Source organism: Panulirus ornatus, chromosome 69, assembly GCF_036320965.1.
Source record: "Panulirus ornatus isolate Po-2019 chromosome 69, ASM3632096v1, whole genome shotgun sequence".
NCBI lineage: Eukaryota > Metazoa > Arthropoda > Malacostraca > Decapoda > Palinuridae > Panulirus > Panulirus ornatus.
The window spans coordinates 18815772-18829558 of NC_092292.1; the positions used below are offsets into that span (position 1 = coordinate 18815772).

The following is a 13787-nucleotide window of genomic DNA, read 5'->3' on the forward strand; positions in this document are numbered from 1 at the left end:
ATATCCTACATGCTCACTCACTCACACTCATCAATTATACCTCGACATGGGTTCAGGAACTGTATCATTAGCCAGAGTGATAAGAGAACCAAAGATGAGTAACACTCCCCAATCATACGGTGTTTAATGCTAATGGCTTCAGCATTTAAGCAAGTGTTCGGTCAGGGAATATAGTTTTCGAGTTAAGTTGCACATTTGTGACGTAGGTTGAGAGAGAGAGAGAGAGAGAGAGAGAGAGAGAGAGAGAGAGAGAGAGAGAGAGAGAAGGTGACCCTCACGAGGAAAGCACCATTGGTAGCCATAATCAGGGTGGAGTCTTGTCATCTGAATCCATTTCCATAATAACCTCCTCAAGATGGTGCTTCAAACGCCACACGGTTGTTAGACACCCATAGATTATATACATTTACCCAGGTTGCTAGCCAGACGGAGAGCGATAGAATTAATTCTGTGAGCTCAAAATTTGTAATCGGCATCATCAGCATAATCAAGTTGATCTGGACGTATTGTTTTTACGTTGGTAAACATTGATAAGTATGTGTATCTAGCACGATCAGGTTTAATTAGTTTCATAATGAAAATGATTTTGGGTCTTATGTTTTTACTCCGAGCTGATAACATTCGGTGGGATGTGCGAAATATATGGATGTTTGAAAGCAGTTAAAAACAGAAAGATCATTGATATATATTCTTGATGAATTATATTGTGGTACCGTCGCAGGATAACTTGATGGCTTGATGGTAAATTGAAGGGAAGTAAATGATATCGGTAATCTACATACGTTGCAATCGTCGCTCCCCATATGCAGTATTCCTTTGTGACATTTTTCACAGTCAGAATATGCAGAGAAATCTTTAGTAAACCTCGACGAGTGGCGTTACTTCCCTTGACCTCGACGACACAGCCATTAACCACGACGGTGCGACCACTGAGCACGACTGTACGCCCACTAAACACGACGGTACGCCCCTTGTAAACGACCGTCAGACCTTTGGGTTTGATGGCTTGACGTTAGACCTCACTCTCGGAGGTTAAGTCAAAGATCCAGCCATCATACTATATGGGTTAGGACCGCCCTGATCAAAGGCTATATTGCTGTGCTTAAAGATCGTACTGTCATGACCAAAAGTTCGTACCTTCATAGACAGTTGACGTACCTTAGGGCACGAGGACGTTAATACCGTCCGCAGTGTCGTACTCGCAATACTTAACAGGTTAAAGAAGGATGTCGGATGACATCTCTCTCTCCAGCTATAGGATCCCGTCCTCCTGCAGCCTCAGGATAGCGGAGGTCAGGCTGGGTCCTGACTCGGCCACAACTAATAACCTATTCCATCTTAATGCAACATTTTTTTTTTTCTATTCACCTTCCTTTATGTCGATTGGCGGACCCATAGGGAAGGGTGAAAGGGGCAGGTGAAGGCCAGAACCTATTCAGTACTTTAAGTGTTTTTGTTGTCCATGTCTTGATCACTCTTCCTCTCTCTCGTAGTCAGGATATTTTGTTTTGCTTTTTTTGTTTTTTTCCTTCATTATATGTACATAGATTCTAGCTGGATGTTATCCGTTTATATCCCGTTCATTATGGAAGGTTCGTGGATGTGTGACTTGCTCAGGTTAGTCACATTCTTGTTTGTCTCTTCAAAACATCCGTACTTTGAAGAGACGACAAATCGAACGTACAAACATCACAAAGTCTACGGGAGTAACGTGAATCTTTTCAGTAAACTATATCTATGACGAGACTCGTACGAAATGCCTGTGTTAGAGTTACACACACACACACACACAATGTACATAAACGCGCAGGTGTAGAACCCTGTCCCCGTAATTCACAAATGATGGCAATCCCAGTAGTAATCAGAAATCACACACGGAAGCTTCGACAATGATGCTGTCCATTACTGCTGTGATATCCTTCTTCTCCTGACGCTCCATAATACATCATTCCGAATAGAAACTACCATAGAGATATTCTCGTGATATGTTAGTGATAACCAAATATAACTTTTTTTTCCAGTTTCTTAAAGATTTAGTTAGATTTCTAAGTCAGACGGACTGTTTCTCGTTGATGAACATGGTCACGAGTGTTCATTATAAACTGAAGTATATTGAATACGAAAACCCACATTTCCTGCCCGATAGCTAACATTATCAGTCCGGTCGCACACTTCCTCCTCCTACCACCACATAATTGGTCACACCTCCGCTGTTCGAGATTCTTTATAGGACCCGTACACTCCACGTGTACCGTAATTTAACCCTCCTGGGCAAGAAGGCTAAACACTATCGATACGGTAAATTAACCTCTCTTGATAGAAAGACTTGACACCCTGAGCACAATTGTCCCGCAACCTTGGGTAAGAAGACTTGAACACCTCGTGTATGATAACTAAACCTTCTTGGGTACGAAGACTAAGCGATTTAACTACGATATGTTAACCCCCCTGGGTATGAAGACTAAAGATCTTCAGTACAATAACTTAACTACTGTGGGTACGAAGATTCAACACCTTGAGTACGATAATTTAGCCACCATAGGTACGGAAATTATCTTGAGTGCGGTAACTTAACTGCCCTTGGTGTGAAGACTGAACACACTGTGCACGATAATTGAACCTTCGTGGATACGAAGGCTAAACACTTTGAGTTCGATGGTAATCTCCAGGGTACGAAGACTGAACGCTTTCTGTAAGATAACTCCCCTGGGTACGAGGAGTTTGCACCATGAATACGCTCATGGAACATCTCCGGGTATGAACACTAAGCGCCTTGAGTACGATAACTTAATCACTTTGGGTACGAAGACTTAACACCATGTGTACAATAAGTGAATCGCTTCTGGTAAGAAGGCTAATTGCCTTGAATACGATAGCTTAACCTCCCTGAGCACAATACTGAAGATCATGAGCACGATAATGTTTTAAATACAATGTGCATCCCTGAGCGCAACTGGTTGACATCTGAAATAGCTCCTTAGATACAACTTTCCCAATTGTGTATGATAAATCCCCATCACGCACATCTGTGTACGATAACGCCACTAATGCATAAGATAACTTAAGCATTCTGGGATGCAATCTAACTCCCAAATGTATGATGATTTAACACGACGTACGATACTTTTGCCCATTTCGTGCAATCTTCTCTTGGGCGATTCATCTCCTCCTTACCCTCCCCCACTCACTCACACACTCATACAAGTAACCATACTCGCATAAGCTTTTTTTTCCATCATATTCAAAGATTTGTCTCTCGCCCTCAACCACAGGTGGTACATAGTTAATCATGTCCATAGCATTAACTATGCGACAGAATGAATTGCTCGTTACTGGCACAGTTTTGTAGTTCGGTCACGTGCCACGGATGCCATAATTTCATGTTTCATACGAACAATTTTGAACAGGTTGATGAAGAGTGAACCGAGTGGTGTGTATCTTTGGGTTACTAAGATAATCATTATTGTCATTATCATCTTCGTCACGACTTTAATGCCCCATGTCAGTGTTTGTGATACAGACTCCTTCACGTCTGTTACTGTGCAACAGAAAATGAGAGGAAAGTCTGTGTTTCCTCACATCAGTCTTACACGAAGGGTCACAATCACAGTGGCATAGAAGTTAGTAGGCAACCAAAACTATCCCGTTTTCTAAAAGAGGTGCGGAAACAGTTTTCTGTGATAGATATCCATTTCTTTTTCTCTACTCGGGAATTCAACCCATTGGTAGGTTAAATAAGCACACCCTTACTTCAAATGCATCGAGTCTTGTCGCAAAAGGAATACGTTTGAGAAAATGCGAATGAAATAATGACTGTGTATCTAGACTGTATCTAAATGATCTAAGGGAAAAGATTTAGATAATCATGGAGGTTTCAGACGTGTTGTTAGCCGTCAACCTTGGCATTCACGGCAAGCAAAGAAAAGAAAGCTATAGGGTCGTAACTCTCCAGGTTCAAGCCATGATTTTGATCGAAGTGTTTTAATATAGGTGGGTGTCCATAGCCCTGTTTTGGGTCAGTTACGTTTCTGAAGGGTTTAGTGATGTCCCTATAAGCCATTCACTGGTTGGCTGACTGACTGACTGACGCTGGCTGACTAAACGAGTGACTGACTGACTGACACAACTTCATGAGAAGTTGTCAAAACATCAATGTGTCTGTAGCAACGTTCACATTAGCATATCTTCAAAATACCAGGGAGAAATCTATCACGACTTGCAAATATATGATGACTGAAGCTTATATATGTATATATACTTGATATATTGACACGTTATATGTCTTTTCTTGCAGATTAATGTGGCTATCCAGTGCCTGAGTACAGACTTCAGCAGCCAAAAGGGTGTCAAGGTAAGTTATGTTGCTCTCAGACATGCACATCACATCAGGAAGTTCTCAATCATGTAACAGGTCTTTATATATATATATATATATATATATATATATATATATATATATATATATATATATATCTAGTTTTTTTTATTTCAATTCGCACCATTACAACGGTGTTTTCAAAATCCTTAAGCTTAATTATGTATGCTTCTCTGTTATTTGCTTTCTTGATTGCTTCTTTTATCGTCATCTTCATCATGGCTCACATCATCACTATCTTCCTCCTCCACCAATAGCAACAACAAGGACAGATACTAAGTTGTATCTGTTCCTATTTTCCATTATTTTCTTCCTTCATTTTTCTCTTTCTTGCTTTCATCGCCATTATGTCACTTCTGCTGTAATGTTTCGTTCTCGTGTTTTGAATTCCGTGTAGAGATCTTTTACTCTCTCTCTCTCTCTCTCTCTCTCTCTCTCTCTCTTTCTATCCACACACGCAATTCGAGCCACGCAGGCGCACGCGCGTGCACGGCAATGTTGCCAGCTCTCCCGCGTGGGTCAGGCTGGCCAGAGCGCCAGTATCTATGCGGCAAAAAGTTACGCTCGGGTATTCTTGGCCTGAATTATAATGAACAGCCTCGCCGGCACTATAATTTGGTGTATCAGGAGGAGCGAGGGTCGGGAAGAACCCGAAAGGGGGGGAGAGAGAGAGAGAGAGAGAGAGAGGACCAGTACAGCTATCCTTCCTATACTTGGGATTTATCTGCAGCTCGCCTCGTGCCGTGGCAGCGATGTCGTGTTCGTCAGACAGCCGATCTGTCGACACGGGAGGTGTGGCCAGCCAGACGTGTGGTGGTGATGATGCCAGTCCCTCTCACCTATGGCCATAAAACGAGGAATAATGTCCCTAAGGGGGGGTGACGGCTGCTGACCTCTGGGTTGCAAGTTTCCCTAAAACTGGAGGAGCGTCCGTGTCCCATTCCCTCACCCTCCAACTAACATTCTTGACTTGGTCTCGAAAGTTTCGACAGCGTTGATACGTACAGCGCCTCATTTTGCACTGTTAGATCTCGACTGAATCATATTGGGAAAGATGTATTAAATATCAGAATGTGTCGAGTTAAATCTGACGTCCAGAGTGCAAGGATACGGACGCAGCCGAGGTTATAAAAGCCCACGTACACCCACAGCCGCACTCAGTGGCCGATTCGTCGTACAATCGCCTACACACGTCATCATCCGGCTACTACCTGCTCCCTTGATTCAGTCATTTAGCATTGAGATCTAATGTTCTTTTTTTTCATGGATAGTTATTATCCCCCGAGACATCTATGGCTGTACGAGATGATTATGGAAGGTGTGTTTCAACAGAGCAGTGCATTATTGATAGGTTATTTGATCTTACGATATGCCCTGCATACAGAATGCGAATAACGGTGGAAGATACCGGCTCAGGAGTGTTGTCATTCTGATCTTGTCGGTTACTGGGTGTGACGACAGACATCCATAGGAAGAGAGAGAGATAAGTATGACGACTAAATTATGGAGACACCGAAAAAAATGACAATTCATAGCCGAGCTGCAAGAGACAGACAGATGGACATGGAATGGGTCAACTACACCAAAGCACTAAGGGAACTGTGGGCGGTTTCTTTGTGTATGGGCGGTGCCCTCATGGGCGTGGGCCATTACCCTTCCAAGGGCGTGGGCGGTGTCTTCATGACCGCGGGCGGCACCTCCGTAGGTGCAAAAGACCTCACAGAGCGGCAATTCTATGGATGTTGTAGGACCTTGAGACAGAGGAGACTTGGACGAGATAATGACGAAGGACTTGTAAGAGATCGTCCGGAGAGATAAGTCAAAGAGACAACGCCAGGAAATATATTCACTGGTCAGAGAGATAATGAGGCTGGGGTCAGGAGGTCAAGATATCAGGAAGAGATGCTAATTGGGGGATTAGGAAGACCAACTTGCTGATCGGAATTTAGGGGGCGCTGGTGAGGAAAGGTCAAGAGCTACCGAAGGGATGAGGAAGGAAGCGAGAGATCAAGGATACTGTACAGAGGTCAGGAAAGGGACTTGAGAACAGATCAGGGAAAGATCAAGGCAGGGGTGATGACCTCCGAGGGTCTGCACTGAGGAAGACGACGCGGAATCTTAATCAGTTTCACAAATGAAGGAAAAATGTGAAGAAAATTGGCACAACGCAGAACTAGAACCCCGTCAAACATACACACAAGGTACACACATCTCTCTCTTATCACACACACACAGACGATAGACTCACCTATTCTTTGCATATCCCAGTTCAAATTAATGTCACTTGTTTCTTTACTGGCGCAGGAAAGTATCATCCGTTGCACCACACAAATCTTTGTCACCTCCGTATGTTACCTGCGTTATCCATGTGTCTTGTCATCGCATTGCACAGGTGGTACCTCCCTCCTCCTGTGTCAGCTTCGCCACTCGCTAGAACATCTTCATCCTCATAAAATTCTTTAGCTTCATTTGTTGTCATATTCACTGCTCAGTCTTTACTCTCTGTTTTCCCTTCTGATTTATTATGGTCTTAGATTAGTTTAATATACAGTGTGATCTAAACCTAAAGTTAATTTTTCACTCAATTTTGTTATATATTTTTTGCTTTGTATGGTTGTGTACACTCGTGAGTTGGTCTGCTTCTAATGGTTTTGTAGACCAGACGCTGAGATTCGTCTCGTATTCGCTTACAAGCCATCAAACTAATGCTACATACTTCACCCTGACTACCACATCTATTATAAGACTGATATCAATCTCTCCTATCAATGGCTCTGCTGCTGAGGGCTTATATATATATATATATATATGCCTACATACCTGTCTTGAATCACTTCCATATATATAGAGGGAGCATCTACTGATCTACTGTAATCATTTCCCATCCCTCACACACATACAAATCACTGTTCCACCAGTGACATTACAAACCCCACTGTCATCCACGTATATTATCTTTTGAATTCAAGTCCTTAGTTTTTTCAATCCTCCTCCTCCTCCTTTCCTCCCCCTCTTTCTTTATTTTATCTCTTCCACACTCGACCTGACATTTTTCATTTACCACCATCACCACCCACAACATTCCTACTACGATGAGCACTTATTTCCATTACCCACCATTCACCACAGCCATAACTTACCACCATCATCACGAAAACCCATCACCACCATCACCACTAATTACCACCATCACAACCGATCATCGCCATTTATCACCACTACACGCCATTACCACCACTAACCATTACCCATCATCATCACCCACTCACCACCATTCCCACTCATTACCATCACCACTGTCATCACCATAGCTATCCAATCAACCATAAACATCACCACCACTCAACGCCATTATCACCACCACTCAATCACTATTCACCACCACCACCAATCGCTACCACCACTCATAATCACTATTCACCACCACCACCACTCGCCACCACCACCACTCATCATCATCCCCCACTCACCTCCATGTATCTTTCAGGGTCCGCCGCTGCACATTCAGGTGGACACGCATGAGGTCTTCTTCCTTCCTCCACATCACCACCTTTCATCCCGATCCACCAAGCCACTAGCTCTCCATACCCAGGTGACCAATAATTCTAGGGACTCCAGTTTACTCACCTGGGGACCACACCCACCATTGCCATAGGCTTTAAAAGCACTCTTTACTAACACACTAACGCTGAGGAATCCCTGCCCACTGTAACTAACATACTAACTGGCCTTGTCTTAAGGTTACTAACATACCTAACAAACTAGCTAACAAACCCTTGCTATTAGCTTATGAGACCTCTAACAGACTAACTATATCCTTCGTCCTCCTCTTTCATTGGAGATCTTTAATTACTAGACATATCTGGCTGCCTCCTTGATTAACTATTCCTAGCATTTACCTAGTCGGGCAATCGCCTGTCCTTCACATTGGACCATGGGCAAGATATGGCAAAATTTTTATGCATATGACAGCTATATATCTATTCAGTCCACTATGGGACTTATCCTGTCGACCTGTCCTGCAAGTGACGTTTATATACCCTATCTTAGCTACTGTTGTCCTTTCGTAGAGCTGTGTTTCCAAGAGACCACACTGCTTAGACTCTCGCACCTGCCTGGCTTCCACTGTCTGCTTTTGTTTTTTTTTTTTTCTTCCCGGCTGCTAACCAACCAAACCTCCGGGTCCCCCAACTCGTCATCCCTTTCCTCTCTAAATCACCAACTGCTCCCACAACCACAAGTTAGTTCTCAACCACTCGCCATCATCACCACCACCACCACCATTCCTGATCATTGTCCCCACCTTGACAGTGTAGATCGTCTCTGCTCCTCTCTCTCAACCACAATAGCCACCACAACATCTACCACCATTACTACTACCGCTCTTAACAGGAGAACTGCTCCTCGAAGTATCATTATGTCAGTCTATGAAACAACTGTATGTCAGACACCAGAAATTCTCTTTGTATTTCTACAGAGATCGAAGGTTCGTGCATCGATGCCCAGGGTGCCTGACTGACCAAGATTCTCCTTCCTAAAGAGCATATTCTCCCTGACTCAAACCCAAGTATTCATGCATGATAAAGGCGGCAATGGACAGGAGGAAATGGCTGTCGAAAATCGGTTAACGTTCGTTTTCTCCTGCCACTTACCATCTGGGCACCAAACACATTCCTATGTCTCACAACTCGCCTCTATCACAAGTCAAGGGACATGAAACGCCCCACTTCTGCACAGTCAGTCACCACCAACCCACCCACCCACCCCCTGCTCATATCTTTACATGCTCTCTCTCTCTCTCTCTCTCTCTCTCTCTCTCTCTCTCTCTCTCTCTCTCTCTCTCTCTCTCTCTCATCAGACCCTCTTTTCATTTGTAGTAGGACTTAACCTCTGACCTGATTATCTCTAACCCTCTTGTTTATTGCAGGATTGGCCCGTTCCCACATGCCTGACTACCACTGACCTTCTTGTTTATTGCAGGCTTGGCCTATTGCCCGACGACCTTTGAATCCTTTTTTTTTTTTTTCAGGATTTGCTTCTTTTCCGCAGCGCTGATCCTCCGGGTTGTCGCAGAATGTACCTCCATCCCACACATGACGACCTCTTCTGAACCTTTTTGCGTACCTTAGGACTGGACTCTTTCCCACACTATATGAACTCTTATCCTCTCGTTTCTTGCCCTCTTGATAACCTCTGATCCTCTATAGTTTTTTTCTACTTCAGGCTTCACCTCTCTTACACCATGAAACTCTTTGTCTCGACTCTCTATAACGCACACGAGGACCTGTGAGAGTGTCATCTGTTGCAGCGTGTTCCCTTTGCTCTCTCCTTTGAAATTTCTAGTTCTCGTATGTCACAAAGGATTTGATTCTGCTCCAAAACTGGTGACATCTGGACTCTCGTATATTCAGGGTTTGATCTCCTCCACGCCTGATGCTCTCTGATCCTCCTTATTTGTTGCAGGGTTTGATGCTCTTCCCCACTCGATGACCTCAAACATTCTTGTCCGCAGCAGAGTTGTTTGACAATTATCCCCCACTTCATGACGACTGGTCTCCTAATTTTGTTGTAATCTTATCAATTTTGTCTCGTTGATGACTTGCTGACCTTCTCTTCTTATCTGTTGCAGGGGCTGCCACTACATATCCAAGTAGACACCTACGAAGATCCCAGAGACACGGCGACCCTGGTACATCGAGGCTACTGCCAGATTAAGGTCTTCTGCGACAAGGTGAGAGGTGTCTCCCTTTGTTACTACGTCAGAGGGAGTGGGTGTTGGGAGGTCTGACCGACTGGTCGAGTTTCTCCTTCTTTAGTGGTATATTGCTCCTTGTTTTCACATCCACTCCAGTCCCCATTTGGCGATACGATGAAAATGGCCTTGATTACACATTCCTTTTTCTGAACGATTGGCAGATCCATTATATCAGTCACTGTGTTCGTAAAAAATAGTCTAAATTAGTTACATTCTTGGTATAAAGTTAGATAAGGGGAAGTGTCGTAAATCAAATGTGTGAATAACAAAGAGACAAGCTAAAATGTTTTCTATGAAATGTGTTTAACACTGAGCACATCAAGAGGGTGCAGTATACCAGGTTTTACCTACAGAACTAAGCCTTACCACTAATGATAACTACTGTGACTCACTACTACTACAAGCACCACTACATCCACGTCTTACCACTAACAGTAACCATTATGACTTGCTACTTCTACAAGCACCACTACATCCACGTCTTACCACTAACAGTAACCATTATGACTTGCTACTTCTACAAGCACCACTACATCCACGTCTTCACAGTAACCCCTATGACTCTACTCTACAAGCACCACCACCTCTGAACACCACTACCACCTTGCAGGGCGCGGAGAGGAAAACGAGGGACGAGGAGCGACGGGCAGCCAAGAGAAGAATGGCGGCAACAACACGCAAGAAGTACGAGGATCTGTACCATCCTCCGTGCGAACGCTCCGAGTTCTACTCCATGATGGACCTCACTAAGCCACCCGTGCTCTTCACTCCCGCCGATGACCTAGACAAGGTACCTGGGGCTCATTCGTCTACCTCCTCCTATATCTTTCTCTCTCTCTCTCTCTCCTCTTGCTATAAACCCCATTTCTCCCTCGTTCGAGATTTGCTTCTTTTGATGCGATCTGTTTCACAGCTGAAAATCCCTCCTACTTCAACTTCTGTCCTGTAACACTAAAAGTCTCCCAGGCCTGCAGGAACACTGGGAGACCACTGGAGGTGTATAGCATCGTAGAGTTACGACCTCAGTACACGAGGGAGTGATGTGTCGGCATCATCTCTAATTGCCTTGAACCACCCAAATTACTTGGTTGGTAATCACCCACACGGTGGACAGTGGGTGGAAGTCCCATGTCATCAAACAAGAACCTGCCTCTTTCATTTTCTGATTATCATTCCTATTCAGTCGGTTGTCTAATTCTAATTTTCCCAACGCAGTCACTTAGAATATCAATTATAATTATTCAATAACAATGAAATCGCTAAGATCATCTAGTCGCCTAAAACTGGTATCCTAAACAAGAAGGAACTAAAATGTACTTGTAGTCAATAAATTCATCAAGCTAGGCTAACAGACCTTTAATTCGTGAGTGAAGGAAATCATTGTAAAAGCCCAGTGACTTCAATCCTCAGATCTGTACTTGCTTAATGACTAATTTCCTTCACAGATGCCAATGGAGCTACAAGGGTTCTACAACCACGACTCTGAAAATGGGCAAGTATTAACAACCTGTATTTCCCCCTCCTCCTCCCCCTTGATCAACACAGTAAAGCATATAGTGAAGCTGCTAGATGTTAGGGAATAGAAATCGGAAATAACACTACACAGTCAAATATAAAAAAAACGGTTGAATATAAAAATCCGTATATAACATTTCTGTTCTCCAGTAAGGTAAATCAGTCACGTGTGTGTGTACATGAACTTCTCGACTACGTAGTGTTGTTTCCGAATGACGTAATACGTCCCTGCGTTAGGAATTATGGTGCTCAGCTCACTACAAGAAGATAGTATCATTTTTGGTCTATACATAAATCTCCTGTTTCTTATTCAGCCATTGATCTTTTTCTTCTTCTTTTCTCTGTCCCCTTTCAATGGCACCTGCATGATGCATGTTGTTAGCACGTAACTCAAGAGCAGCAGTCTTCTGTGTTTCATTGTAACCACTCAGAGATATGGTCATGCAAGGGTAGACTGAAAAAAAAATATTTTCATCTTGGTGCTGATCAATGCAGGGAATGGCAGTATAGTAATAAATAATACTACTGCCTGTGCTGTCTATAATTATGATGAGTTATATTTTATATTTTCCTGAAATATAAACTTTTTACAGTTAATTCCAGTTGTGAACAAGATTAGGAATTCTATATCAATGACCAAAAAAGAAAATTTTTACAGTATCTTCTAATTAGATTAAGTCACCAAGCCAGGCAGTGGTACATTAGGCTTGAAAACTGATGCTGAATCCAATAATGTTACCCCATATTTCCTGTGCTCTAGATCAATTGGGTGTTCGCAGAGAGGAGAGTAGATCTGCACCATTGCCTCAGCCCTCACCTTGCTCGCTTCCTCCACCAGGGTGTCTCTCTCTTGCTTTGTGATATATGGCATGAAGTGGGTTAACTGAGGAAGTGCACCTACCTCCCCCACCATGGCGTCAATCAGTCCTCTGAACTTGTCTAACTGATGTCATCTCAAATCCACCTGACATTTGGATTAGGTTGCAGATGCTTCTTGATACATATGTCACCTGTCGGCTGACCTGAACAAGCTTATAAGTCATTTCATAATCCTTCCCTGGAAATATTCTCGAGTCCAGATGAACTGCTTTCGTCTTTTTTTTTCCCCCTCATGAGCCAAGTCGTTGAAGTTTTCCCCAGTAGTGAAACTGAGTAGTAAATTCTGAAGTTTATCCTAAAATTTGATCTAGAAAAATATTGAGGATCATCTTCCTTGACATCAAAAGTCCTTCTTGTCGATGAAAAGGTGGAACTGCTTTGGCTGTGAAGTTTACCACCTAAACCTTCTGAATGTTCAGCCTGACTGTGTCCCTTCCTTGGACCCCGAGTTCCTGAGGTACTTGATCGGGTTAACGAGGAGTGCTGGGGGGGTGTCATTATATTTTTCTTCAAATAAGGTGGAAGTCTCTTTTGAGGTGCACCACCTAACCCGGTGGAGTAGGTGAGCTTCAGGTGAAGGGCGAGGTGGTAGAGGTGAGGCGTATGGTGACGTGTGTTCTACCCCCTCAGTGGCTGCAGCGTGGGCGTGGCGGGGGCTGTAGGAGATGAATGCTCGCCTCCCTCCAACCTCTCTCCCCAGCACGGGTTCCCTACAACCCCAGGACGCTGCATGTCCCCTCCGCACAGCCTCGACCCCCCACCACCACCTCCTCTCCCCCCGCCTCCTCCACCTTCCTCCACCATCCTCTCCACCACAACAACCATCACCCAGTTAGCGCCACTACAGGTTCCCCCGCCAACCGCCGTCTCGCCAAAAGCCAACAGCAGTAGCTACAAGTTCCACTACAGCTTCCCTCAACCCTATGGGTAAGACACGCGCTAGTCCACCCACAACCCACACTAACCTGGAACTGTAATAACCCACGCCCCACACACTGTGTGTTCTGTTCGCCCACACCCACACTAACCGGGAATGTTACAATAACTCCTGTCCCCCTATCCTCCTCACTTTCCTGTGTTGTGTCTGGGACTTCAACTTTCGCGCCCACTCTCCCTCCTCGTGTCCTTAACTCTCACCCTGTGTATGTGTTCTGTCCACCCACGCTGCCTGGAGCTATGAATTAACCTATGTCTGCCACCTTGTGTACCAGTGTGTAGCAGAGCCACAAAAACTAATGAGGTGTTCTCAGCCAAGCCACCCTT

The 13787-nt window shown here is 44.1% G+C and overlaps 1 protein-coding gene across 4 annotated transcripts in view; it reads left to right on the plus strand.

Annotated features, from left to right (window-relative positions):
• Positions 1-13787, plus strand: part of grh (grainy head) — a 216022-nt gene that overhangs the window by 194835 nt on the left and 7400 nt on the right. For 2 of the 4 annotated variants that reach the window (XM_071660207.1, XM_071660211.1), the window contains exons 7-12: positions 4295-4351; positions 7863-7967; positions 10005-10106; positions 10741-10920; positions 11576-11622; positions 13155-13451. In XM_071660207.1, the coding sequence (XP_071516308.1) occupies positions 4295-4351; positions 7863-7967; positions 10005-10106; positions 10741-10920; positions 11576-11622; positions 13155-13451 (788 nt within the window). The remainder of the gene's footprint in view (positions 1-4294; positions 4352-7862; positions 7968-10004; positions 10107-10740; positions 10921-11575; positions 11623-13154; positions 13452-13787) is intronic. The other 2 variants (XM_071660213.1, XM_071660212.1) reach the window with 2 other exon arrangements.